At 43.7% G+C, this 26728-nt stretch overlaps 1 protein-coding gene across 2 annotated transcripts in view; it reads right to left on the bottom strand.

The window, feature by feature from the left end:
• The window catches only part of ZFAND3 (zinc finger AN1-type containing 3), a 265533-nt gene extending 263544 nt beyond the window's left edge, over nucleotides 1-1989 (bottom strand). For both annotated transcript variants that reach the window (XM_038394504.2, XM_038394502.2), the window contains exon 1: nucleotides 237-1989. In XM_038394504.2, the coding sequence (XP_038250432.1) occupies nucleotides 237-307 (71 nt within the window). In that variant the 5' untranslated portion in view covers nucleotides 308-1989. The remainder of the gene's footprint in view (nucleotides 1-236) is intronic.
• Nucleotides 1990-26728: the final 24739 nt, after the last annotated feature.

Below are 26728 nucleotides of genomic sequence, written 5' to 3'. Positions count from 1 at the left end.
GCCCCTGCCCTGAAGCAATCCAGACTAGGGTGGGGAAGGGGGGTGGTGCAGCCTTCGTGACAGGCCCGAAGGGAGACCAGTAATCCCAGCGCCAACCCGGCTCTGCCGTCCCTGGCCTTAGCCACCAGGCCCAGCTCTGGTCCTGCCCAGCCCCACGGTATAGCCCGGACCCCGGCCCGGCCTCCTCCCCCGGGCCTCACCCCACCCGCTCGGCCCCCTCCCCGGGCTGCACTCACCCCCAGAAGCCGCAAGGGCACCGAGGCGGCAGGCTGGGCGCCTTGCTGCGCTCACTGCCGGCGTCTCCCATGGCAGGGCCGAGTCTCCGGCGGGGCCGGGGCCGGGGCCGGGGCGGGGGGTCGCTGGGAGCGGAGGGTCCGGGGCTCGGAGCCGGGATTCCAGGCCGGTCAGCTGGAGCCGGGCGCTACCACTGCGGCGGTAGCGGAGGGGACGGAATGGGAGCAGCAGCCGCGCCCGGCGAGGCCTGGAGGGACACTGAGCTCCAGGCGGCGCCCCTCCCTCTCAGTGGCGGCTGTGACGAACCTACTCTCACCGCGGGCCGCCCGCACCCCCTGACCCAACAATACCCCCAGCTCCTCCCCCCCGTAGTGCGCGGGATGGTATCGCCCTGCCGCTGGATCAGGTGGGAGTGGCGCGCACCATCGTCCTCCGCTGGGGGAGGTTGGAATAAAGGAGGGGCGAGGACCAGGAGACGGCCACTGCTGAGGGTGCCTATAGCCAGGACTAACGACTCGCATCCGGCCTCAGAGGGTTCAGGGGCAGCGCGGACCACAGAAGTATTTAGAGAGGCCTCCCTCCCACCACATGTACGAGATGGTACGGCCCGGGAAGATGGACCTCGGCCTGAGAGACGGGGTGAGAGTTGGCGAGTGGCGCATGCGCGATTAGGGGGAACCCGGAAGTGGCAACGGAGACGCCTCGTCCCGGGAGGTTCCCCCGATGTGAAATCCAGCCCGGGCATCCCCCTGTGGTTCCGGCGCCCCCTGCTCAGACCCCGCCGCCGCCCGGGGATTTGTGCGCCAGGAGGGGCTCGTATTTGAGAGGCGGGTCTGCGGGCCCGGACTCCTGGGTTCTCCGTCCGGACACCCCTCCACCCTGTGTGTGACCTTGGGCTGGTGCCCGTTGCCCGCTCAGTGCCCGAGCGGTGCTGGGGCCGGTTCGCTCCCCGGCGTGCCCGACCCTGTCTCTCATCGATCCCCTGAATCATTTCCCGCAAGACCCAGGGTCTTTGTCTGCCTCGGGTCGCTCGCCCCCCTGTCCCCAGCTCCAGCCCAGACCCCCCTCCCCACAACACGCCCCGCTGCTTAGCAAGGGTTTAATGACCCCATAGGTGTGTCTGGGGACTCGTTGTTCCGCACGGTGTGGACCTACCCGGTCCCTTCCTTTCTCCGTGCTCCTGTGAGTTTCATTGCCCTCGGACAGGAGCATTGGACTATCTGTCATCCTCAAAACTTTCCCCACTCCATACCCCAAATTCTGCCAAAAGGCACCTAAACCATCCAGAGGTGACTAAAATTAAATGAAAATTACATTTAAACCAATGTGGCAGAGGGGTTCTCCTCTCCACCATTTGTACTTTGCAAGTACAAAATCAAAGTAAATTTGGCCCCCAAATGTAGGTGATGTAAGAACAAACCTATACAAATCTAAGACCACAACAGATATTTCTGAGAAATAACTGTTAATTTTCAATTGCAGTGGAACACAATTTTTTGTTAACAAATAAATATTAATTTAGTATTTGCTACTGAAAGAGTGCAGCACTGTACAAATGATTTGTGGTGTCTATAGTTATGATTTTGTTTTCTGCATATTGCATCTTTAAGATTAAAGATTACCTGCTTGTCTATTGGGAGCAGGGCTGAGAAGATTCAAGATAGTAACTTACAAAGTGAGAGAGAGACTTCGCTTTCTCTTTCCTGGACATTTTTTAATTTTTCTTTGTTTTCCTTGATGTAAAATAAAAGTAATCTAGACTGAAAATGCATACATTTCCTTTATGTATGGCAAACATAACGCACCGTACATAAAAAAAAAAACAGCCTTAAACTGACATTGAAGAAGGAAAACTGACTAGTCTTTCTTCTTGTCTGAGCTGAACAAATTTCTGTTTATGTTGCTTTACTTTTTGCAGAGTAAAATACATTTTTAAAATAATCAGTTACAAGTTTAGAGCACTCTAGTGCTACAAAAATGGGAGGTTCTAGCATTTAGGTATTTGAACTGGAGGTCAGAAGACCTGGACTGTATTTCTGACATAGACTTGGTGTGTGATCCCAAATAAGTTGTCTCTGTGTGCCTCAGTTTCTCCATCTGTATAATGGGAATAATGATATTGACTCACTATTGTAAAGCACTTTTTTGATCCTTGGATGAAAAGTGCTATGTAAGTGAAAAGTATTAGTATTATGATTAACAATATAAGGTAATTTTAATATAGTTTATTATGGAGGTGCTAGTTGCAATTCCATAGTTAAAGTTTTTCTGTTTTTGCATTTAAACAGGGTTGGATTCAACCTTTTTATGTTGTATGATAAATACAGCATATCCTCTCCAAACTTGCAGCACTTGCTCTTTGAGTACAAGTAAATCTGGTCATGAGTTTATTACAGGGTAAAACTGGATCCTTTAAGAATTTTATCATCCTGTGTCTTTTTTCTTTGTCTTGAATTATCTTTACAATGCAGTAACACAAATACTTCATACTTTTTGTCTAGTTAACATTAATTGAGATCTTATCTATAGACTACATTTTGAGAAATTAAATTGCAATTACGCTACATTATTAAAGATTGAGGAATCTAATCATTATGATTATATAGGCTACAGACAGGCTCAGGTCACCAGTTTGGGTAACTCTTTATGTAGGGCCATTCTGACATCCGAGGTAACTCAACCAGTCACCATCTTTCCTCTACAACTAATTTGAATGCAAAAATTTTATTGTTTGCAGTGACTGGTATGTGGGAAATAGAACACATGTCAAGAGTTCTCGCTGACAACTGATCCAAATGTTGCTTCTCTTTAAAGATCTGGTGGCTATATGCTAGTCTGGGCATCAGTGCTTTGTCCTCACCCACAACCGTTTCACATCTGGGGACAATATATACCTTCAAGTCAGCGGCACTGCTATGGGTACCCACATGGCCCCCCAGGGCGCCAACATTTTTATGGCTGACTTAGAACAACGCTTCCTTAGCTCTCGTCCCCTATGCTCCTACTCTACTTGCACTACCTTGATGACATCTTCATCGTCTGGACCCATTGAAAAGAAGCCCTTGAGGAATTGCACCATGATTTCAACAATTTCCATCCCACCTCAACCTCAGCCTAGACCAATCCACACAAGCAGTCCATTTCCTGGACACTACTGTGCTAATAAGCAATGGTCACCTAAACACCACCCTATACCGGAAGCCTACTGACCGCTATACTTGCCTCCATGCCTCCAGCTTCCATCCAGGACACCCCACACGATCCATTGTCTACAGCCAAGCTCTATGATACAACCGCATTTGCTCCCATCCCTCAGACAGAGACAAACACCTACAAGATCTCTATCAAGCATTCTTAAAACTACAATACCCACCTGCTGAAGTGAAGAAACAGATTGACAGAGCCAGAAGAGTACCCAGAAGTCACCTATTACAGGACAAGCCCAACAAAGAAAATAACAAAATGCCACTAGCTGTTTACTTCAGCCTCCAACTAAAACCTCTCTAGCATATCATCAAAGATGTACAATCTATCCTGAAAAATGATTCCTCACTCTCTCACAGATCTTAGGAGACAGACAGCCCTCCAACCTGAAGCAAATACTCTCCAGCAACCACACAACAAAAAACACTAACCCTGGAACCTATCCTTGTAACAAAGCCTGATGCCAACTCTGTCCACATATTTATTCAAGTGACGCCATCATAGGACCTAATCACATTAGCCATGCCATTAGGGGCTCATTCACCTGCACATCTACCAATGTAATTGCTGGCACATGATGGCATATATGCCCCTCTGCCATGTACATTGGCCAAACTGGACAGTCTCTACACAAAAGGATAAATGGACAGAAATCTGATATCAGGAATCATAACATTCAAAAACTGGTTTCAGAGTAGCAGCCGTGTTAGTCCGTATTCGCAAAAAGAAAAGGAGTACTTGTGGCACCTTAGAGACTAACAAATTTATTAGAGCATAAGCTTTCGTGAGCTACAGCTCACTTCATCCGATGAAGTGAGCTGTAGCTCACGAAAGCTTATTCAAAAACTAGTAAGAGAACAATTCTACCTCTCTGGCCACTCAGTAATGGATTTAAAGGTGGCAATTTTGCAACAGAAAAGCTTCAAAAACAGACTCCAATGAGAAACTGCTGAGCTTAAATTAATATGCAAACTAGATACCATTAACTTGGTTTGAATAGAGACTGGGAGTGGCTGGGTCATTACACATATTGTATCTATTTCCCCATGTTAAGTATCTTCACACCTTCTTATCAACTGTCGCAATGGCCCATCTTGATTATCACTACCAAAATTTTTTTTTCTCCTGCTGATAATAGCTCATCTTAATTAATTAGCCTCTTACTCCACCTTTTCATGTTCTCTGTGTGTATTTATGTATGTATGTATATATAATCTTCTTACTATATGTTCCATTCTATGCATCCGATGAAGTGGGCTGTAGCCCACGAAAGCTTATACCCAAATAAATGTGTTAGTCTCTTAAAGTGCCACAAGTACACCTGTTCTTTTTGCGGATACAGACTAACATGGCTGCTACTCTGAAACCAGTGCTTGAAAGGTTCTTTGTGGCACTGCAGCTTGAGCACCCCTGCACACTGAGGCAACACTGCCAGGAGAGGTGTGGGAGAAGCATACTTATGAGCTCCTAAACCACAACACTGGGACTCAGAGTGGGGCTCTCCATCTATAAAGCACCAGTCTCACTCACACAGCACTCTAAACCAATAAGACAATTTCAAATAAAGAGCCAGATTCCCCAATATGCTTTGGCTATTTGCATCAATTTAGTGATGCATCTTAACTGGCTGGTGCACTCTGGCTGCTTTGTGCAGCTTTGATGCCCATGCTGGGGAATCTGTCCTTAAAAGTTATTTTTAAAATTACATGAAGTTCATAGTACAGATCTTCGTACAATTGGAAACATCACCTGGTAGAATTCTCTTTGGGTTTCTTGCTGTATCACTGAATGGCCTATGTAAATGTGCTATCCACCATTGTGGACTGGGCCTGTTGCAGTTACGCACCAGATTGTGGACCGTGTAGAGTACTTAACTTTATGAATGTCCTTTGACCATACAATAGTTATGCTAAAAAGTAACTGCATCCTAAGGGAAATTACTTCTTTCCCCCTCCCTCTGCAAGGAGCTGGCACTGGGAGAATGGAAAATTCCCAAACAAGACAAAGCAACAGACATGACAAAACAGGTGTTTAAAAAGGACTCATGGGAAATGACTGAGGAAGACAAGCCAGAAGTTTGGGCAAGAGGAAGAAAGGGGTTGGACTAGCCAAGCTAAGAAAAAATCAAGCTGACCGAGGGAGACAAGGCTTTATTTTTCAGAATACAAGCTGTATACTCGAGCAAAAGGTCTGGATCGTACAAAGGTCTCTGAGGCAAACCCAAAGAATGCCCTGGAGTGGTGAGAAAACTGAGGCAGGGAAATTCAGGTAGGGTTTATTTTTATTTTTTATAGATCCATGTATTTCTTGTGTGATTAAGGGGCAACAATGTGTTAGAACTTTGTGCAAAGTGTCTGTGTGTTATATGTTTCATAGTAGCAGCCGTGTTAGTCTGTATTCGCAAAAAGAAAAGGAGTACTTGTGGCACCTTAGAGACTAACAAATTTATTAGAGCATAAGCTTTCGTGAGCTACAGCTCACTTCATCGGATGCATTAAGTGAGCTGTAGCTCATGAAAGCTTATGCTCTAATAAATTTGTTAGTCTCTAAGGTGCCACAAGTACTCCTTTTCTTTATGTGTTATATGATACACCTACTGCTTGGCCCCTTGAAAAGGTAAACCAGAAGGGTCACACCTTTGGTGGGATTCTGAGAAAGGGTGTGTTTAAGCTATGGGGGAGTCTGAGGAGTCAGCACTGGTGCCAGGGGTTGGGCAGGGGACTGTGTGGTTGCTGCTCTCAGCATGGGATGCTAGATAGAGGATCTGCACCCAGAAAGTGTGTCTAAGGATCCCAAGAGATTGACAGTGTATGAGCTCTGTTAGACTCCAGAGGCTTAAAATACCTGAGAAACCAGCAATCTGGTGAGTCAGCTGTAGGAGGTGCTTGACCAGGTCTGTGATACTTGAATGAGTCGCTTTAACCTCTCCAAGCTTCAATAAAATGGAGATCATGATACAAATTTTCTTTGTAATCTGTGTTGAGATCTACTGATGAAAAATGCTATGTAACAGCTACCTATTATTAATTATTATTATTACTTAATTTTCTAATGCTCAGTTTGGGGATAATTACAACATTCCCATCATTTTTTTTACACTTAAGTTACCGATATGTGCACTCAATCTTAACGCCATTTCAGTGCAGTATTTTCTCTGGGGAAATTTTTATAATATATAATAAAAATTTTAACCTACCCATGTTTATTTTAAGTCTTTGTAAAGATCTTAAGCTTCACCATATCCACAAATCCATGTTGAAACTAGCATATTGGTCCACTTCAAATTGATGGGAATAAGTTCCTTGTGGTATATCACTGCGGCAGCGGAATATACTAATCTCAGATATTTGAGCTCTTCTCCTCCTCTCTCTGTCTCAGTAAAGTAAGTGGGGGATGGGGGGGCTATTGGGCTGACAGGAAATTAAGGTAGTTGATAACAATGCACCAGAACCTAGGGTTCAGGGTGCTGTCTCCAGTAGGGCTCCCCTTGTGTCACAGCCTTGACTTTCAGAAGAGCATCCTTAATAACTAACACTTTCTATAGCCCTTTTCATTCAAAACGCCCAACAAACTTTATAAACTAACATACAAAGTGTGTGTGTGTGTGTATATAAGCGCAAGACCCATGCTGTATCACTATAGATAGTGATACAGCATAGCCAGAGGGCAGAAGGAGAGTGTTAGAAGGGAGCCTTATTTCCTGTAGAGGGAAGAAAGTTTGCTATAAATTAATTAAAGCACCTGAAGCCAGTCACATGATAAAAAAAACCCTGCTTAAATCAGACAAGAGGAGGAATTGGAGCAGAGAGGATTGGTGTTGGATCAAAGAGCAGTTTAGAAGAATTGAAGCAGGGTGGATGGATGTGGGAGTAGAGAGCAGTTTGGAGGGGAGGAGAGTTTGGAGAAGTGCTGTGGTGGGCTAAGAAGACCAAGACTCTAGGTAAAGGGACACCTGGTTTGTGCAGAGGGAGGGCAGGAAGCCCCACAAGCTGAAGGGCAGGAGAGGGAAGTAGCCCAGGGGAAGGAACCGCTAGTTCTAGTGGTTTACCGCTATCCCTAGGGCCCCTGGGCTGGGACCCAAAGTAGAGGGCAGGCCCGGGTCCCTCCCTCTCCACTCCCCTTCTCTAGGATGCTAGTGGGGCAGTTAATACCCCAGTTCAGGGGCAAGAAATGGTGCCCTGAACCCCCGCCCCCAAGAAAAGAAAGTGCAAGACCCATCATAGTAGTGCCGGCAATTTGCCACCATATATATGGATCACTTCACTCAGCAGTAGATGCATCCAAGGGCTGGGATGCAATGTTGCAGTTATTTAACAGATTTCAGCAACTCAACACAAGAGTTTATGACCGGAGGTGAAGTAGAATACACTGACCAATGGAAAAAGCAAGACAGTTTTATTTTCTTTAGGTCAGTGGTTCCCAACCTTTTTTTCTGAACTCCCTCTCCTGTGATGGACTAGTAGATGCCAGTGAACAGCTACCTGTCTAGAAAAGAAAAAGGGAAATAGAGAGTTTCAGCAAATTGACAAAGAAAGGGAACATTTATTTTTTATTCGTTTTCTCCAAACATGTTACTTTAATAGTGCATTCAAGCTGGTTTGGACATAAGTATTGTCACAGAGGCTGAAGTTTGGCTTAAGGTTCATAAACAAAGGGACATTACAAGGTATCAAGTTGAGGAAAAGTGTCTAGGTGTTGGGTCAGGTCTTATTTAACATGAGTAATCATTTGGAAAATGGCAAACAACAAACTGAAGAAATTCACAGATGAAACTAAATTGGGGAGGATTGTAAACATCAGGGTAGGCAGAAAAAATATGACAAGGGACCAACAGAGGGTTGACATATGGACAGAAAATAATAAAATGCAATTTGACCTGGACAAATACATGTAAGAAAAAGTAATTAGAAAAACAGTTACTTAATGGTAGTAAGAAAGCTTGGAAAGCAATGATCCTGAAGGAGATTCTAGTGGGAAGCAATTTAGCACTATGGCAGCAAAATCAGCTGATGTAATTTTGGCACTGCATACATGAATCCATCATGAAATGGACAAGGAAAATACTAAGCTCTCTTTATGAGACTCTGAAGATGTTGTTGCTATAATTCTGTATTCATTTCTGAGCACTTTCTTATAAGATGCAGACAAATTGTTGGGAGTACACAGAAGAGCAACCAAAACAAATGAAATCTGGAAGAGCTGAAATAGCTTCGTTAAGGAATGGTTACATTTGGGAAACAGGTGATGCCCAATTTTTCAAAGTAGTACATGGGAGTTTAATAAAGGGATGAAGAAAAATAACATTTAGGTTGAATATCAGGAAAAGTGTATTAACAGAAATCTGTGAGACTGTGGAATAGTCTCCCAAGGGAAGTGATCACAGCCTCCCATTTAAGTCAGTGGGAGTTTTGTCTTACAATTGCAGGGGAACAGGAATGGGCCCTAATGCATCAGTGCTGCAAGATGCTGTGCAGGTTCAGTTGCCACTGAAATCAATAGGAGTTGGGGAAATTAAGTTCTTCACATGATCAGCCTAAGTGACACCTCCCAGGCTCAGGCTTGGGCTCATACCATGATGAGAGACAAAACTGTTCCTGATATGGAAACATTAATTGGCATAACTGGTTCTCAAACCTTCTCTTTGTCAAATCTGCTAGACAAGATTGTGCCTGTACTTCATCAGACCATTTTTGTGGTGTTTATTTTCATACAAACACGATTGCTCAATTGAGGTACACATGCACAACCCTACAGTGGAGCAGGTGGAGTGTGTCACAAGTGCTGCACATCTTCCTTCCCATCTTAAGATCTAAATTACCATAAAATGAGAGAAGCGACTCATGTGGCGCCAATCTGTTAGAGAGACTCTTCATCTGATTGAAATAATCACCACTTTCTATCCCACTCCAGTCAGCTGGTATCATTCTCCATGAAATCCTGTCTCTTAGAAGATCCCTTCTCTTAAAACTCTCTTCTGATGATGGCAAATATGAGAGCTTTGAAAGGGGCAGTAAACAGGCCATGTGTTAATTGTAGTTCAGTGGCAAACTTGTTAGATCTTTCAGAAAAAAAGTTTTAGAATGGAGAACGCTAACTGAATTTGTCTCTCAGTGATGGCTGTGTTGGCTAAGCAGTAAGAGGGGACCAAGCATTATTTATTGAGTTGTGAGTCCTGTAGAATTGTGTTTAATATGAGACCTCCACAGTCATGCCATCATAACACATGGCTGTCATTATTTGAACAATAAAGGAAAGGAACACGGTTTAAGGGGTAGAGCATGGGGTTCAGAGCCAAGACTCCTGCATACTTTCCCCAGCTATGGCATTGACTCACTGGGCCAATAACTTTACTGCTATGTGCTCTTAGTTTCCCCCTTTGTAAAATGGGGGTGACCTACTGACTTATGTCAGGCAAGGATTTTGAGGCATAATTCATGTTTGTAAGGCACTTCAATCTTTGTTGGAAAGGTGCTATAAATGTGCAATTATTATTATTTAATATTTGATTATATTATGACTATGGGAATGACATTTCCTGGCAGCTAATGGCTAGCTGGAGGAACTTACAGTCCAGTGTGAAACGGAGAGCTCTTAACACTGCCAGTCACTAGTGGCTAAGAAATTACTAACCTGGAGGCCATCATAAATATTATGAATAATAGTTTTATTTATTATGCCCTCCCCATCATTCATCCAGGGCACTTTGAGTGTTGCATTGTAAAATAAGCAATTTAAGAAGTCCAGATAAAACATTAAAAAGCCAAAGGATTAGGCATCACTTATAAAAGGAGGTGGAGAAGAGAGAGGCAAACAGAAACCCTACACAGGTCTGATAGTGACTAATATTGAAACCATCCACATAGAATTAAATCTGCATATGTTTTATATAAGATGGAACTTTTATTACTATTTTATAAACTGTCAGGTTTATGAATGGATAATAAGGACGATTGTGCTGGGCATTTCCTGACAATGAATGACTGGCTGCGTGAAGCTTTTACATAACTCTGTTCAGCAGAAGATCTCAATGCACATTACAAAGGAAGATAAATATAATTATACAATCGGGGAAATAGCCGCAGAAAGTGAAGTACTCATGGTCACACAAGGCATTGGTAGCACTGGGAATAAAACCCCTATTGCTGAGCTCCTAATTTAGTATCTTCTCCAAGGGTCCATGCTGTCTCTCAAAGCCCCTGCCTTCACCTTGGGTGTTCAACTCTTCCAACCAGTCACTAGCACCATCTTCTCCCCTCCCCCCCACCATCAGTCAGCATTACCCTACCTTCGACCTTAGTGTCTCCTGTGCTGCTGACACATGAGGCAGTCCAGTTCCTCCACTGGTTACAGCTGTTTGTTAGTTGTGGTACCTCTTCCCAGGTGATACCAGCATATTTAATATCCTGTGCCACTGTATTCTCCCAGTTCTTCCTTGCTTTCTCTTGCCTCCCTGGGGTACCCAATCCAATACTTGCTCAGCACGTCTCCCATGTTCCATGGGGTGCACGTGTCCCAGCCACGTGAGCCTTCTTTCTTTTTAACATATCCTGCTCTAGCAGCTCCTTCAGTCTCACATTTGTTGTTTTAACTTTCCATGAAATGTGTAGCATCTTCCTCAGCCATCTGTGATGGGCAGCCTCCAATTGATTTTTGTTAGCTGCTGTCATCGGCCGAGTCTCTGCTCCATACTGTAGTGTGCTCAGTACAATTGCATGGTATAATCCGACCTTTAATTTGGCATGCAGACCTCTGTTTGACCAGATGTTGTTCATCCTTCCAAAAGTGGCGTTTGTTTCCATAACCTCATATGAATATCTTTATCTTAGCCACATCAGATGTCATCACACTCCCCAGGGCACAGAACTCTTCTACCTGTTCAATTTCTCTTCCATCCATCTTTTTCATCTGTTGTCCAGTTTCCTACCTTAATCATCTTGGTTTTCTCTGTATTTACTCTCAATCCAATTTTTGCTTATTCCTCTTCTTCCTCCAATGTGAGGGCAAGCATTCCTTTTCATGTCATACTTAGTAAAGCAATGTAGTCAGCAAAGTAAAGATCTTGTAACTCATCTCCACTAACCCATTTCATACCATCCATTATGCCTTTTGTTGCCTGCTTCACCATCCAGTGTATTTTTAATGCAAAGAGGGACTGGTGATAACACAAACCCTTGTCTAACTTCAGTCTCAATATTGAACTATGCACCAGCCCTGTATCCAGTCTTGCTGTGCATTCACTTCCATCATGTAAACTTAATGTTATGTTGATCAGCTTATCTGATATCCCATACTTTCTAGCAGTATTCCACAGGGTTTCTCGGGGGACACTATCAAATGCTTTCTTAAAGTTGATTGTAATGGATTTTTTTGCCAAGCAGTAGTTTTTTTGATGATCTGTCAAAGAGCAACTGTCTGTTTACAACATGATCTACCTGAACACAGCCTATCCTGTTCTTCTCTTAATATTTTATCCAGTCTTCTTCATTCTATTCAGCATAACCGTAGCCAGTACTTAGCCCAGAATTGATAGCAGTACAACCCATCTCCGGTTCGTGCCCTGAGTAAGATCACCCGTTTTTTTTTTTTGCAATGCCACGATGATACCATCTTTCCAATCTTGTGGCACTTGTTCTTTAACCCAGATTTTGTTGCAGAGACAGAAGAAGCAGAAGAGAGGGGAGAGTTCTAGCAGCTCTCTAGAATAGCAAACAACTTCTCAGGAAGAACCAGACCAACACAGGTGATGCCCAACAGGGACTCTCATGGACAGATGTTGAAAACTCACAAAGAACAAGTCAGATGACTGAAAGAACATTTCCATTCCTTATTAAACTGTTCAAAGCTGACAATCATGCACATGTTCAAGAGACTAATGCCAGTGTTAAATTAGAAATAGAAGAGGGACCAATAACACCTGATGAAATTAAAACAACTATCAAAGGCCACAAACAGAGGAAAGATCCTGGGGCTGACTGAATTGAAGCAGAAGTACTAAAGGCAGGAAGAGAAATTTTGGTTCAGCAGTTAACAAATCATTCAGTATTGCTTAATTAAAAAATGGAATCTCCAAGTTTCTCTGTTGAATTGTTTTTTATATACCTAATGGAAGGATTAAAAAATAGTTTACATTTATTTCTCTTTGGAAAAATATCTTATGCCAGAAGGATATAATCCAATAACAGGGAGGAAATAATTTAGAGTTGTTTCCTCTGTCTTTTTTGTCTGTGTTTGTACCACATGCCTAGCACAACAGGGTCCTTGCCCATGACAAGAGCTCCTAACCATTATGGTAATACAAATAATAATGACTCTTAAATAGCGTGATTTTGAATAAATGTGTGCCACTTCAGATTCTAAGATTCAGATTATAGATGCCTTCCTGTTACTTTCAGTTTGAACATAAGTTGCTTTTTCTCTTCCCTCAGCTTCTTTGAAGATGGAAGAGTTCAAGGAATATGTGGCCAAATATTATTTCCATCCCTCTATCAGTTCTCTGACTTTTGACCTGGTGTTTCTAAGCATACCTGAGATGGGTGTTAATTCTCCTACCAAAACTGTGTTGTCAGTTGGGTCTAATTGCTTAGCTGCATGAAAAAATGTTCCTGGAATCTAATGATGTCATGTCCTGAGAAGATGTAAAATATGAGCTTAAATTTCCTTCTCCATAACTTATTCAAGGTTTTTGTTTTTTCAGTGTTATGGCAGTAACATCAGCTGAGAGAAAACCTGTCTTGCCATTTGTGGTGTCCATACGCCTGAAGCAAGATCGAAAGTAATATTTCACAAGGGGTACCTGCAGCCTGGCTAATTTCCTAAGCAGCACCAATTACTTTTATAGCAGGTTCAAGCCTGAAAAAGTAGAGATTGCAGCTGAAAATTGAGATCAGATAGAGTAGCTGTTTTATATTTGCATGATGTTGTTACAAAACAATTTTAAAGTTGTTTAAAATCCTACCCACAGCAATATTTCTCCTGCTGCATCCATGTCGATGGTTTTACTTTATGCTGGGAGATCAAGTGGAAACATCTACATACTGACTGCTTGATTTTTAGAACTATTTATCAGAGAAACGTTGATTCAGTTGCTGATTGAAGGGTACTGCTTAACAATATCCCTTCGTTATTATTTATTGAGTGTTAAATGGTGCTCAAGCCAAAAATACACAGAGGAAGATACATCCCTGTTCCAAGGGGCTTACAAATTAGTGAACAATACAGTATAGAACATAAAATGTTCTTGGTGGCCATTATGCAGGTGGCTTGCAGAGAACACAGGGAGTAAGGGAGGCAGTAAGAAGAAATAAGAGCATCAACATAAGCAAGAGTGGAGTTATGCAGGGTCCAGAAGGTGAGGACCAGGAGTTGGAATATGATGCAGAGGATGAGGGGATGCCAGTGAAGGCATTCAAATAAGGGAATGACAGAATCTGAGCTGCAGGAAAGGAAAATGACTTGTACAACAGCTTTGTAGCTCGACTGGAGGGAAAAGCAGGAGACCAGAAAGAGAAGGTTGCAGGGATAGATGACCAACGTAACGACAAGGTTTTGACTGTAAGGATGGATAGGAAAGGATCAATTCCAGAAATGCAGTAGAGAATTTGGTGGTAGAAGAAGAAAGAGGAGTCAACAATAACAGCAAAGCTGCAAATCTGGGTGATGGGAAAGACAGTGGAATCATCAGAGAAAGAGAGAGGAGGGTTTGGGATTAAAGGATTAGGATTTCAGTATATGGAGTTTGATCTGGCAATAGGATATCTACAATGTGATGGCAGGAAGACAACTGGAATATTGAGAAATAATAGAAGGGGATGTGAGGAGTAAACAAGAGGATTTCAGATTTTCAGTACAGAGTTGGTAACAGAAGCCACAAGAGTCAATGAGGTTTCCCAGCGACAAAGTACAGAAAGAGAAGACTAGAAGACTAAGCGCTAAATCCTGAGTGATGGAGATGGAAGAGAAGATGAGGAACTATCGCAGCACAGCTAGAAGATGCAGAAAGATAGATTTTAGGAGTAGGACCAGGTGAGTACGGAGACATGAGTGTTCAAAGAGAGAGACTCCAGGAGAGGCTGACCAAATGTGTCAAAAGCAATAGCTAGAAAGTCGTGGCTCTATATGTGATCTTGATTAAATGCTGTGACTCAGTTTCCCCTCTTACTCTTTGCCCATCTTGTCCATTTTTGTAAGCTTTTGGGGGCTGGGACTGTTTTTTCTGATGTGTTTGTACAGCACCTAGCACAAAAAGGCTCCAATCATGGATGGGCCTCTAAGTGCTACCATAATAATAATAAAGATAGAGCAAGAGGGTAACAGAGAAGAGGCCCTTAGGGTTGGCCAGCAGGAGAGCATTAGTGACCTTGGTGAAGATACTTTGGTAGAGTTGAAGGGTGGAACCAAAGCCTGTTAGGAAAGAAAGTCAAAACCATGAGAATAGAACGTACACTTAAGGAGTTCGAAGGCAAAGGAGTAATGGCTGCATTGGCAGGGTGATGAATGTACTGGATGATCAATTAATCTTTTCCATCTTTAACCCTGATAGGGAGATGAGGCAGTAGCTGGATGGGTAGAGGACTTCAGGGAGGGGCTTCTTGTTTTTGAAATAAACTAAAAAAAGAAGAGAGCAGGCAATGTCAAATTTCTCCTTAAAGAAATTAGTGAGCTTCTGAGCAGATGGCCTCAAACCCCTACAGTGTCATTCATGATCCTGCAGGATATAGCCAGATTGAGGCCAAGTCAGTATGGCCCCCCTACACAAGGAATGTAGACCACTGCAACATCTAACTTTGTGGTTCCTTGATTTTCTAGACACCTAAAGCCTACGTTAACCACCTGGGCTCCCTATGCAATGAATGGGGAAAGATGGGCATCTAAGAATGGGATCCACAAAAAACAGTACGGTAGGCAGAGAGCTGCCTAAACTAGACAATGGGAAATGGCAATGAAAGGGGTGTGTTCTAAGCCCCGCCCCCTCATGGAATTAGGCACCTAAATCCAGGCTGTAAGGAGGTACCTATCTCTGTGAGCAATCTACACCAAGTACCTCACTCCTGGAATCAGGCATCTTAGGGCCTAAGCCGTTTCTTGCAGGGAAGAGAAGCTTCTGCCACCCTTATAATTTCTAGGCCAGTGGTTAGAGCACTCATCCAGGATGTGTGAAACCCACCTTTGTACTGGTATATAGGTGATTTATACCTATGTAGCTTATTCTCCTTCCCATATGGGAGTTGGGGCTATGATGTGGGCAGCAGGACCATGGTGCACTGCTGTGGGGAGCCCTGTGTCATGATGTGCCTAGGCTCCTGTTCATAATGTACCAGGTGCTGCAGAGACATACAAGAACACACAGAAGCAGCCTTGAAGAGTTTATGATTAGAGCCTTGTGGTTTTTGCAAATGTGTAATAAAATGAAATGAAGTAATAGGATGAAATTTAATAGTGAAAAGTGAAAGGTCATGCATTTAAGGATTAATAACAAGAATTTTTGCTATAAACTGGGGATGCATCACTTGGAAGTAACAGAGGAGGAGAAGGACCTCGGATATTGGTTGATCACAGGATGATGATGAGCTACCAATGTGACATGGCCGTGAAAAAAGCTAATGTGGTCTTGGGATGCATCAGGCGAGGTATTTCTAATAGAAATAAGGAGGTGTTAGTATCATTATACAAGGCACTGATGAGACCTCATCTGGAATATTGGGTGCAGTTCTGGTCTCCCATCTTAAGAAAGATGAATTCAAACTGGAACAGGTATGGAGAAGGGCTACTAGGATGTTCCGAGGAATGGAAAACCTGTCTTATGAAAGGAGACTCAAAGAGCTTAGCCTAACCAAAAGAAGGCTGAGAGGAGATATGATTGCTCTCTATAAATATCAGAGGGATAAATACCACAGAGGGAGAAGAATTATTTAAGCTCAGTAGCAATGTGGACACAAGAACAAATGGATATAAACTGGACATCAGGAAGTTTAGACTTGAAATTAGACGAAGGTTTCTAACCATCAGAGGAGTGAAGTTCTGGAACAGCCTTCCAAGGGAAGCAGTGGGGGCAAAAGACATATCTGGCTTCAAGACTAAGCTTGATATGTTTATGGAGGGGATGATATGATGGGATAGCCTATTTTTGGCAATTAATTGATCTTCAACTATTAGTGGTAGATATGCCCAATGGCCTGTGATGGGATGTTAGATGGGGTGGGATCTGAGTTACTACAGAGAATTCTTTCCTGGATGTCCGGCTGATGAGTCTTGCCCACATGCTCAGGGTTTAGCTAATCGCAATATTTGGGGTCGGGAAGGAATTTTCCTCCAGGGCAGATTGGAAGAGGCCCTGGGGGTTTTTTCGCCTTCCTCTGCAGCGTGGGGCATGGATCACTTGCTGGAAGATTCTCTGCACCTGAAAGTCTTTAAACCACGAGTTGAGGACTTCAATAGCTCAGACGTAGGTTAGGGGTTTGTTACAGGAGTGGGTGGGTGAGATTCTGTGGCCTGCGTTGTGTAGGAGGTTAGACTAGACGATCATAATGGTCCCTTCTGACCTTAAAGTCTATGATTCTATAAAATAATGCATAAGACCAAATACAATGAAACTTCACAGTGGCAGCTCCTGCCGTTCCTGTCCTGGGGGACTAGACCTAGCTCCCCACTCCGGGCATTGCTACCTGGTACACAGCGTCACAGTGCCACTCAGGTTTGGCCCTGCCACCTCTCTGTCATGACAGCTGTGTGTGCGACTGGACCAAATTTGAGTGAGTGGCATTGTGATCTGGTGCACGGGCTCATAGCACCACACTCAAATTTGGTCCTGCTGTCCCCTTTGTCATCATGATAGAGGAGCAGTCCAGCCAAAACTGAGTGGCACCGTAACCCTGCATGTCAGGTCCCAATACCCAGAAAGGGGAGCTGGGTCCATCCCTGCAGGACAGGAGCCACCAGTGTGGGCAGGTTCTCTCTGCAAACCTAACCATAGGAACTCCTACCTCCTGGGGCAGGACTCAGGTCCTTCCTCCATGTGGATAAAATGGATAAAACTAAATAACACACAAGTCCTCCAAAATGAAAATTACAAAAAAAAAATAAAAATAACCTATGACCAAATGGTAGAAATTATGCAACATGTGACAGCCAGAGCCATAAGTGGGGAAATAGGAGGATGGATAAATGAGTGTTACTAAAAGGCCACTATGGATTCTTATAACAAGACGTGCCTAAATCCTATGTATCCTAATATGCGTGAAATTACTAAAATCCCTCTCCAGGGCAAAGCATATCCTTATCCAACCTCCTTGCATCCTCCCTCTCTGCTGAAACACCCTTTCTCCTCACTTCATGTGGAAATCTGGGCAAACATTCTTACACATGTTCCATATTTTCCCTGGAAACTCTGAGCATAAATCCCACCCTCAAGCTCCTAAGGTATAAAGGCTGCTTCCCAGGCCCCAGGCTGCATGAACAGACAGATGGCAGTGTCTCTCAGGAGGAGCCAGTCCACAAGACATGTCAATCCCCTGCAATGCCTGCAAGTCTACTTCATTCCTGCTGCAGTCTGACCGCCCAGCTCACTGGAGGTGTCAATGATCCACCTCAGGCTAACTTCCCTTGTTACTGAGGACAGTCATCAGCTATTGTCCTGACTATTTGCACCTGCTTTGGAAGTGATGGTGGGAAAAGGTAGAGTGCAAAATTCTTGACCTCCCTTCATCATTGTCCTTTCTTGCTCCTTCTTCAGCTCCTTGCAGGACGGCTTGACCTCTGCCACCCACAGAGACCCATCCTTGTTGCTAAGCCTCAGTACTGCTTGGGCACCTATAATAACACATGTCCCCTCATCGCTGTCATACCAAAATGCTAGAGGGAACAAGAGATGCAAATGAACTAAAAATTCCCACTTGCAGTCTGAATCTGCCACCTTTATTCATACTGGGCAGTACCTTACTGAACAAGTAATCCCACTGACTTCAGTTCTACATTCTCACAGAGTAAGGCTATCAGAACTGGATCTTCAGTAAATAGTGTTTAACATGTCCAGGAACATTCTTCTGCCACCACATAACTTTTGCAGAACTTGGTAGCATTAGCATTTTGAATTCCACAGAATCAGGTGTTATTTCTGCAGCCAGAAGGAAGCCACAACAACATGATGCAATGGACTACAATGGACAGGGTACAGAGGCACTTCCTGGTCCTGAGTCAACCAGGGGTCAACCTCAGCTCAGACTCCTTCTCTTGCATAGGTGCCAAAAGACTGTACACTAACTGCTCCAGAGACTGAGAAAGGAAATGCCTCTTGGGAAAGGGTGGGGTCTATAAGTGGAGCATAGGACTAGGTTGAGTCCCAAGCTGGGACTGTTGTTTGTTGGGTTTTTTTTTTTTTGCTTATGTAAATCTCTTTGATTCTGGTTATAAACATTCTTCTTTGGAGGAAAAATCCTGTTGACTTAGCCCATGTGCTGTTTCTGCTCAGTCACACCACTGACTTCCAACAACTTTATTTGCTTTACATTGTTGTTCACATAAGCTATCCCAAAATGCTTTGCAGAGAATTAAATAATACATTCCTCTAGAAGGAGAGTGAGAAGAAGTAAGAGGGATGAGCAGGTGAAGAAAAGAGAGGTCTTCATATAAGATTTGAAAGTAGATGGAAAATCAAAGAGGTGCAGAAATAGAGTCTGCTATTTAATGGCAAGAGCTGCAGAAGAGCTTGTGTGATGGGATGCCAAAGAGGCTGGTGGTATATGAGCAGAGGGACAGTAGAAAGAGACAAGGGCTCTGAGACAGTATGGAACAAGACTGGAAAGGGTTTTAAAATCAAGCAGGATAATCTTGACATGGAGAATGGAAAACTGCCTTAATTCCAAGATAAAAATTCTTCATAATTTCCATTGCTTCCAGCTGAGACAAATTATTTGTCCCAGCTGGAAAAGGCTTGGAAATTCTTAGTGGTTGCAGTTGGGAAATTACAGCCTCATGCACTAATTGCTGCTCACTGACTTATTAGATCTATAATTAACTTTGGGTCTGAAATAATACCTGTGGCCAACTGGAAAATCATTTAACCTTCAAAGATATTGAATATAAAGATATGTAAAAGTTGCCATGTTCAGGAATTGCTTGCCATATTTCCAACAGCTGTATGCAAAGGATGGGAGCTGTCTTGAATGGTGCAGATGTAATCTCCCAGAAGTAGTTTTCATCAGCTGCTTCTGTATAGCTGAGTAACAAATTCTCTTGTCATTATCAAAGGTAAAATCTCTTACTTGGACCTGCATTTATAAAGACTCATGAAATTTCAGCAAGTTCTGGCATCCTCCATTCAAATGGCATGCATTGTCTTCCAGACGTTATCTACAACTGAAAAATCAGATTGATTCTCCTTCCACTTACACTGGTTTTAAATTGTGCAACTCAAATGACTTAGTGTAAATCAAAAATAATTCTTTTTATCTCCAAACACATAAGCATGGGCTTAGCTTTATTACAGTGAACACTCTCATTAAACACCTCCGTACGTGTGTTCAGGACTGGGGCCTATATTAATCTAAAAATCAGACTCATTCTGTCTTGGCTTTTAGGAAGACTTTGTTGTCTAATGATTAGAAGAGAATGGTCAGAACCAGAACTCCTGAGTTTCTACTAGTGATTTGTTTGGACTCTTGACTGCTCTATGCCTCACTTTTGCAATCTGTGGAATGGGTATAATAATACTTTTCCTTTGGGGGGGGCGCAAAGAGAGGCTAACTCATGAGTGTTTATAAAGTGTTTTGAGATCCTTTCATGAAAGGGGCTATCTGAAAACTTCAAGTGGTGTTCTAGTGCATGCAAAGCACTACTTACTGCCCCCTTTTGTGGGTGATTTGTTTTAACTATGTCAGGCTAAACTCTTTGTAAATAAGCAGTAACTGAATGTTGAGAGTTTGTCACCGGGGTGTGAATGATTCCAATCAGTGTATATGGTTACAAGTTGATTCAGCGCTTTCTGTGCTAATCCTCCCCTTGGCTTCTCCCTCACAATCCTTCTCTAGCAGTGATTAAATTCCCCTCTTGAAATTAATAATGCCAAGCCTGTCAGTGTTTTAAAATCCAAACTTAATTTTGTCTTCTTGAGCTTTGCCTTTGGCATGTGAAAGCAGAAGCTTTAAACTCTATTATTTGGAAAGTCCGCTAGGATGCCTTGGCATGGCAGGTGCTATAAAGTTTAGTGCTGCATTGCTACTAAAGTCCATTAAGAGGGATCTTTCTGAAGCTGTCAGCACACTGCAGATTAAAACCGGAAAAATAAAGGCATGCACAACACATGCCTCTCTATTGGTTCAGATAGCTGCAGACAGGGGACTCATCTTTGGCTTGTGATCGGTTTATAGCTAGGTTCGCTGAAAAGGGTGTTTGGCTTTCTGTACAAGCCCTGCAAAAAATATTATCAGAGACTCGTTCACCTGCGCATCTACCAATGTGATATATGCCATCATGTGCCAGCAATGCCCCTCTGCCATGTACATTGGTCAAACTGGAAAGTCTATACATAAAAGAATAAATGGACACCAATCAGACGTCAAGAATTATAACATTCAAAAACCAGTCGGAGAACACTTCAGTCTCTCTGGTCACTCAATTACAGACCTAAAAGTGGCAATACTTTCAAAAAAAACCTTCAAAAACAGATTCCAACGAGAGACTGCTGAATTGGAATTAATTTGCAAACTGGATATAATTAACTTAGGCTTGAATAGAGACTGGGAGTGGATGGGTCATTACACAAAGTAAAACTATTTCCCCACCCCCCACTGTTCCTCAGACGTTCTTGTCAACTGCTGGAAATGGCCCACCTTGATTATCGCTACAAAAAGTTTTCTTCCTCTCCCCATCCCCACTGGTAATAGCTCATCTTAAGTGATCACTCTCCTTACAGTGTGTATGATAACACCCATTGTTTCATGTTCTCTGTGTATATAAATCTTCCCACTGTATTTTCCACCGAATGCATCCGATGAAGTGAGCTGTAGCTCACAAAAGCTTATGCTCAAATAAATTTGTTAGCCTCTAAGGTGCCAGAAGTACTCCTTTTCTTTTTTCAAGAAACTAAGTAGCTATGGGGTAAGAGGCAAAGTCTGGTAGTAGATCAGAAACTAAGAGATAAGAAACAGAATGGGAATAAGTGACTAGTTTTCTGCAATGACGTGCCCAGAGGTGAAAGTAAGCTGGTGCCGGCCTGGACTGGCTTCCCCAGGTTGGTGATTTAAAGGGTCCGGGGCTCCCTATGGTGGCTGGAGCCAGGGCTCTTTAAATCGCTTCCCGAGCCCCGCTGCCGGAGCCCTGGGGTAGCAGTGGCAGGGCTCCGGCCACTACAGGGAGCCCCGAGCCCTTTAAAGCGCCATCCAAGCATCACTGCTGGAGCTCCGGGGTAGCGGTGGCAGGGTTCTGGCATTGATTTAAAGGGCCTGGGGCTCCCTGTAGCGGCCGGAACCGCAGACTCTTTAAAGCACTGCCAGAGCCCTGCTGCCAGAGCCCTGCTGATTTAAAGGGCCCAGAGCTCTGCTGTAATAGTGACGGCCAGATCCCCGGGACCTTTAAATCGCCCCTTAGCTCTGGGGCTCCCAGCCACCTCTGCAGCTGGTAGCTCCGGGGGTGATTTAAAGGCCTCGAGACTCCCAGCTGCAGCCGGAGCCCCTGGCCCTTTGAATCTTGATTTAAAGGGCCATGGTATTCAAAAGCCCTGCCTCTTCCAGTTAAGGCCACGCCCCCTGTTCAGGACTCCGGCATACCGGTAAGTCCTTTTACTTACTTTCACCCCTGGAGGTGCCTCACAGTTCCATACATGGGCCAGTGTTTATATATTTATTAATGATTGGGAAAAGGGAATTAACAGTGAGGTGGCAACATCTATATCTGACACAATTGTTGAGATTAGTTAAATCTACAGAAGACTGAGAGGAACTGCAGAGGGACCTTGTGAATGGATGGCACAATGGCAGATGAAATCCATTATTGACAAACACAGACAATGCAGGTTGGAAGGGATAATTTAAACTACTCAATAATTTAAACTTCTTCAATATGCAGTGGTCAAAAAACAAATAATGTTAGTATACATAAAGAATTTTTTAGAAAATACTGGAACTGTTGTAATGCCATTATAGAAATTGGCACAGAATCACCTGGAATAGTGTGCTCACTTCTGGTCCTGCTATTTCAAAAAAAGTATAGCACAAATAGAGGGTTTTCAGATACAAGGTATTGGACATCATTAGAGGTTTGGAAAGACATCTGTGTGAAGAAAGTCCAGACTTCTTGGCCTATTTCCTCTTATTCATACCTTCTCTAAAGTAGACACGATATATGTATGCAAAATAATGAATGACAGAGAGAAGATAAATCTGAGACTCTTATTTACCCTCCCATACTAAAAAGACAAGGGGACAGTCAATGAAACTGAAAGGCAACAACATTTAAAATTGATGAAAGGAAATAAATTTTTATGCCGTGCATAATTAACTCATTCCCATAAGATAATATTAAGCCTAAGAGATTAGTAGGACTCAAAAAAGGATTAGACATTTATATGGGTAATGTAATTGTGGATGTTCTTAGTAAATAGAATAACTTTTCTTTCTTTTGTCATAAAAGGATATAAACGCTCATGCTTCAGGGCCTAAGCTGATCAGTATGTGAAAAAAATTTAAAAAAAACCCCTTGCTCTATGGGCAGGCTATTTCATAAATGTCTACTGCTGAGTTTCTTGTATGTTATTGGTCACTGCCACAGAGCTTGCTAGACTAGATGGACCACAGTTCTGATGCTCTCTGGGGCAATTACTGGGCTTCAGTCAGGCTTCACATTGGAACAGAGTACAAACAACGCTAGTAGCATGACAGTAGCATGTTTCTCCAGGCAATGGATAGAAACCACAGCCCCACTTTTTCTATTTCTCTCTTCCTGGGGTAGGGCAACCCCTCCCTGTACCTAACTTATGATCAGACCACCTAGTGTCTTACTGTTCCAATCAATAGGACCCCCAGAGTAGCAAAGGCTAACTCCAACCCCTCAGTGTCCTGCCTATGTCCGGCAGTGATCCATCCTATTTCCTTCCTTTACAATCACTTTGAGAGGGGGTACGACACCACCGACTCCAGCAGTGTATATCCTTCACCACAGATGAACCAGTATCACCACATCCGTGCCTAAAGATCAGCAGCTGGATCATCATAAATTCAGAGAAGAGAAAAGTGATGATGGTCAGAAGGGGAAAATGTCAGACATGGCTTAGATACTGTCTTCTACTTCCAACAAAAAGAGAAAGGAGGGTCTTATGGTTAAGGCATTAGCTTGAGATGGAGGCAATCGGGGTTCAAGTCCACCCTCCACCACAGACTCCCTGTGTCAGCTTGGACAAGTGTCTGGGTATATCTGTATTTCAGTGCCCTATGTGTAAAAGTGGGGATAATGATACTTACTTACTTCACAGGGGTGTTGAGGATAAATGCATTAATGTTTGTGACATGCTTGGATTCTATTGTAATGGGTGCCATGTAAATACCTAGATAGGAGATGAATGCTTTTCTACCTACCTGCCACCCATGAAGATGCTGTGACCTCAGAGACCCATTTAACTCATTTCTAACCCTGGAAAATCAGGTAGCATCAGTGGTGAAAAAGCCCACTTCTACCTCCAGTTTGCTAGGAAACTGTCCCTTCCCACCACATATGGAATCAACTACAGTGATTCTTATATGGTTTATGGGACTCCCTTCAGCAGAGAAGCAAATAGAATGCAAGTTTATTTATCAAAGTAAATGTATGCATCTCTCATGGTAAGTGGTTCTGGTTCAAAAACACTAGGCCAGAAATATAAGAAAGGGTCAATAATTTTGAGTACTACAGTTTTTGGGTGCAAAACGTGAGACATGTAAGGTCTGATTTTTTCCCCAAGTGTTGGGCACCCTCAATTTCAGATGACATCAGGGGAGCTGCAGGTTCTCAGAATATCTGAAAAAGATTGGGTACATGGTGTCTCAAGTTGAGCACCCAAAATTAAGGCCTATGAATTAGTAGCCCTAGCATGCTATACACTATTTACATTGCAAGGGGTATCATGTAAGTGGTTAGAATAGCAGACTACGAAAGATGAGCCTTAGGCCCTGATTCCCCACCCTGTCCGAGCTCTGCTTGGATGGAATGGGTGCAGTAAATGGAGCCAGTTGTGGCTCTCTGATTCACAGCAGCTGGCTCTGGCACAAATCACTCTGCAGCCCTAACTCCCCTCACTGGTATATGGTCCCTCAGGAACCTTATGCCAGTGAAGGATCAGGCATAGTTGAGTTTAGCTCCATCATGTCCTCTCCATTCCCCCTTCTGATCCTGCTCTTGCATTACCCCTCTCCATCCTGATCTCCCATGAGCACGAATCCAGATGTCACATCCCAACCCCTCTCTTCTGCTTCCTTCCTCTGGTGAAATTTGCCCCACCCCTAGTTCTGCCTCCATTCCTGCTCTCTTGACTACCCACACCCTTCCCCACCTCTCTGCCCCTCTCCTGACACCAGTCACCTAACTTCCCACCCACCCCACTCCTCCCTCCACCCCTTCTCCTCCTGTCTCTGGAGCTCACACTCCATCTCTAAAAAGGTCTCAGAGGACAAGATCCCTTCTTCTGACACTGCCATTGCAGCTGCCTGCTCTGACGCCTCTCCTTCATACTCTCTGCGCTTTATCAAATGGTGGGGAGTGTTGGGCTTCTTCTTTCCTGTTCCAGCTGCTTCCAGCCCTGCCCTCCTTCCCCTTGCCACTTTTTCAAAATAGCACCACGTCCAAATCTCCACTCTTCTTCCACTCCACGTTGTCTTCATCTACTATCCACCCAACTCTTCCCCATCAGCCTTCCTCTCCAATTTCATCTCCTGGCTCCCTCGCTTCCTCTTCTCACAATCTCCACCACTCCACCACAGTGACTTCAACTGCTATGTTGTTGACCCACTTGATCCCTTCGCTGTCCATTTCGTCCTCATGTTTCCTTTGACCTGCAGCCCTAGTTTAACTCCCCCATTCACCAAAAGGGCCATTTGCTTGACTTGGTCTTCCCAGCTCTGCTCTTTCTGATCTTTCTTTTGTTGAGTTTCCTCTTTCTGACCATCACCTGGTCTCTTTCAGTATCACATCAGCTCCCTCCATCATCCCCTGTCACTTGGCCTTTCCATGACTTCCAATCTATTAGCACTGATAACTTCTTGTTTGCTCTCAGCCCTCCCCTTGCTGCTGCCCTTTTTTCCCTTGATGGGGTTGTTAATTCTTTCCATGTGTCACTGTCCTCCACCTTGGACTCCTTCCCTCCCCTTCCCCCCCCAATCACAAAATCTGCCCTGTCAACTTCCAGTCCTGGCTTATCTCAACATCTGCTTCCTGCACTCATGCTGTAGAGCATCTCTGGCAGAAGTCCTGTGACCAGGCAGACTTCTTCCATTACAAATTAGTTATCCCCTCCTTCAGTTCTGCCATCTTCCTAGCTAAACAACTCTACTTCAACTTAATTGAATCTCAGGACCACAATCCCAGCTGCCTTTTCACCAGTGTGTGAACTATGGGGGAAAAAATAGGGGGCCCTGGTACTTTGCAGATGTTTTCTTCTTGAGCTAGAGCAGTGGTGTGCAAACAGGGCGGGAGGGGCATGCTGAAACTGGGATCTTGCAGGTTCTCCCACACTGCAAACAACATTTTAAAAAATTCTGCTCCTGTTCCACTCTGCAATATCCACTTCTGCTACCACATTTTGTTGACTCTTTATCCTGCTCCTGCTATCATGGTGGAGGGATCCCAGAGAATGTGTGTGTTGCATCACACACGTATCGTGCTGTGGGGCATCACTCAAAGAGGGCAGAGTTAAGGTTGCATGGGAGTTTACCTTAACTCTGTATTTCTTGGCTTCTCAGAAGTTTGAGTTTGACTGAATTTGACATTGTGGAAGGGCACGAGCTATCACCAGGCAACTTGAATTTGCTGTTAACTATTTTTTTGCCATTTAATTTCCTAGTGGTTTTTTGTTTTTAAACAGAATGAAATGTTTGTTGGGAGGAGTTAGTGGTTATTCAGGCAGGTGTAGTTCTCCCCTAGGCTTGCAGTTGATATGTTACTGTGGCTAGGTAAGAATCAAAAGCCTGAGCTTTGCACAGTGCTTTTCATCGTTAGATCGCAAAAGAACTTTACATCATTCCCATTTTACAGATGGGAAACTGAGGCACACAGAGGTGAAGTGACTTGGCAAGGTCCACCCAGCTGGCCAGTGCCAGAGGTAGGCATAGTCCTA

This window comes from Dermochelys coriacea, chromosome 3 (genome assembly GCF_009764565.3).
Source record: "Dermochelys coriacea isolate rDerCor1 chromosome 3, rDerCor1.pri.v4, whole genome shotgun sequence".
Classification (NCBI taxonomy): Eukaryota; Metazoa; Chordata; order Testudines; family Dermochelyidae; genus Dermochelys; species Dermochelys coriacea.
The sequence above is the reverse complement of the archived record's forward strand: the minus strand, read 5'-3'. Positions and strand labels throughout refer to the sequence as shown.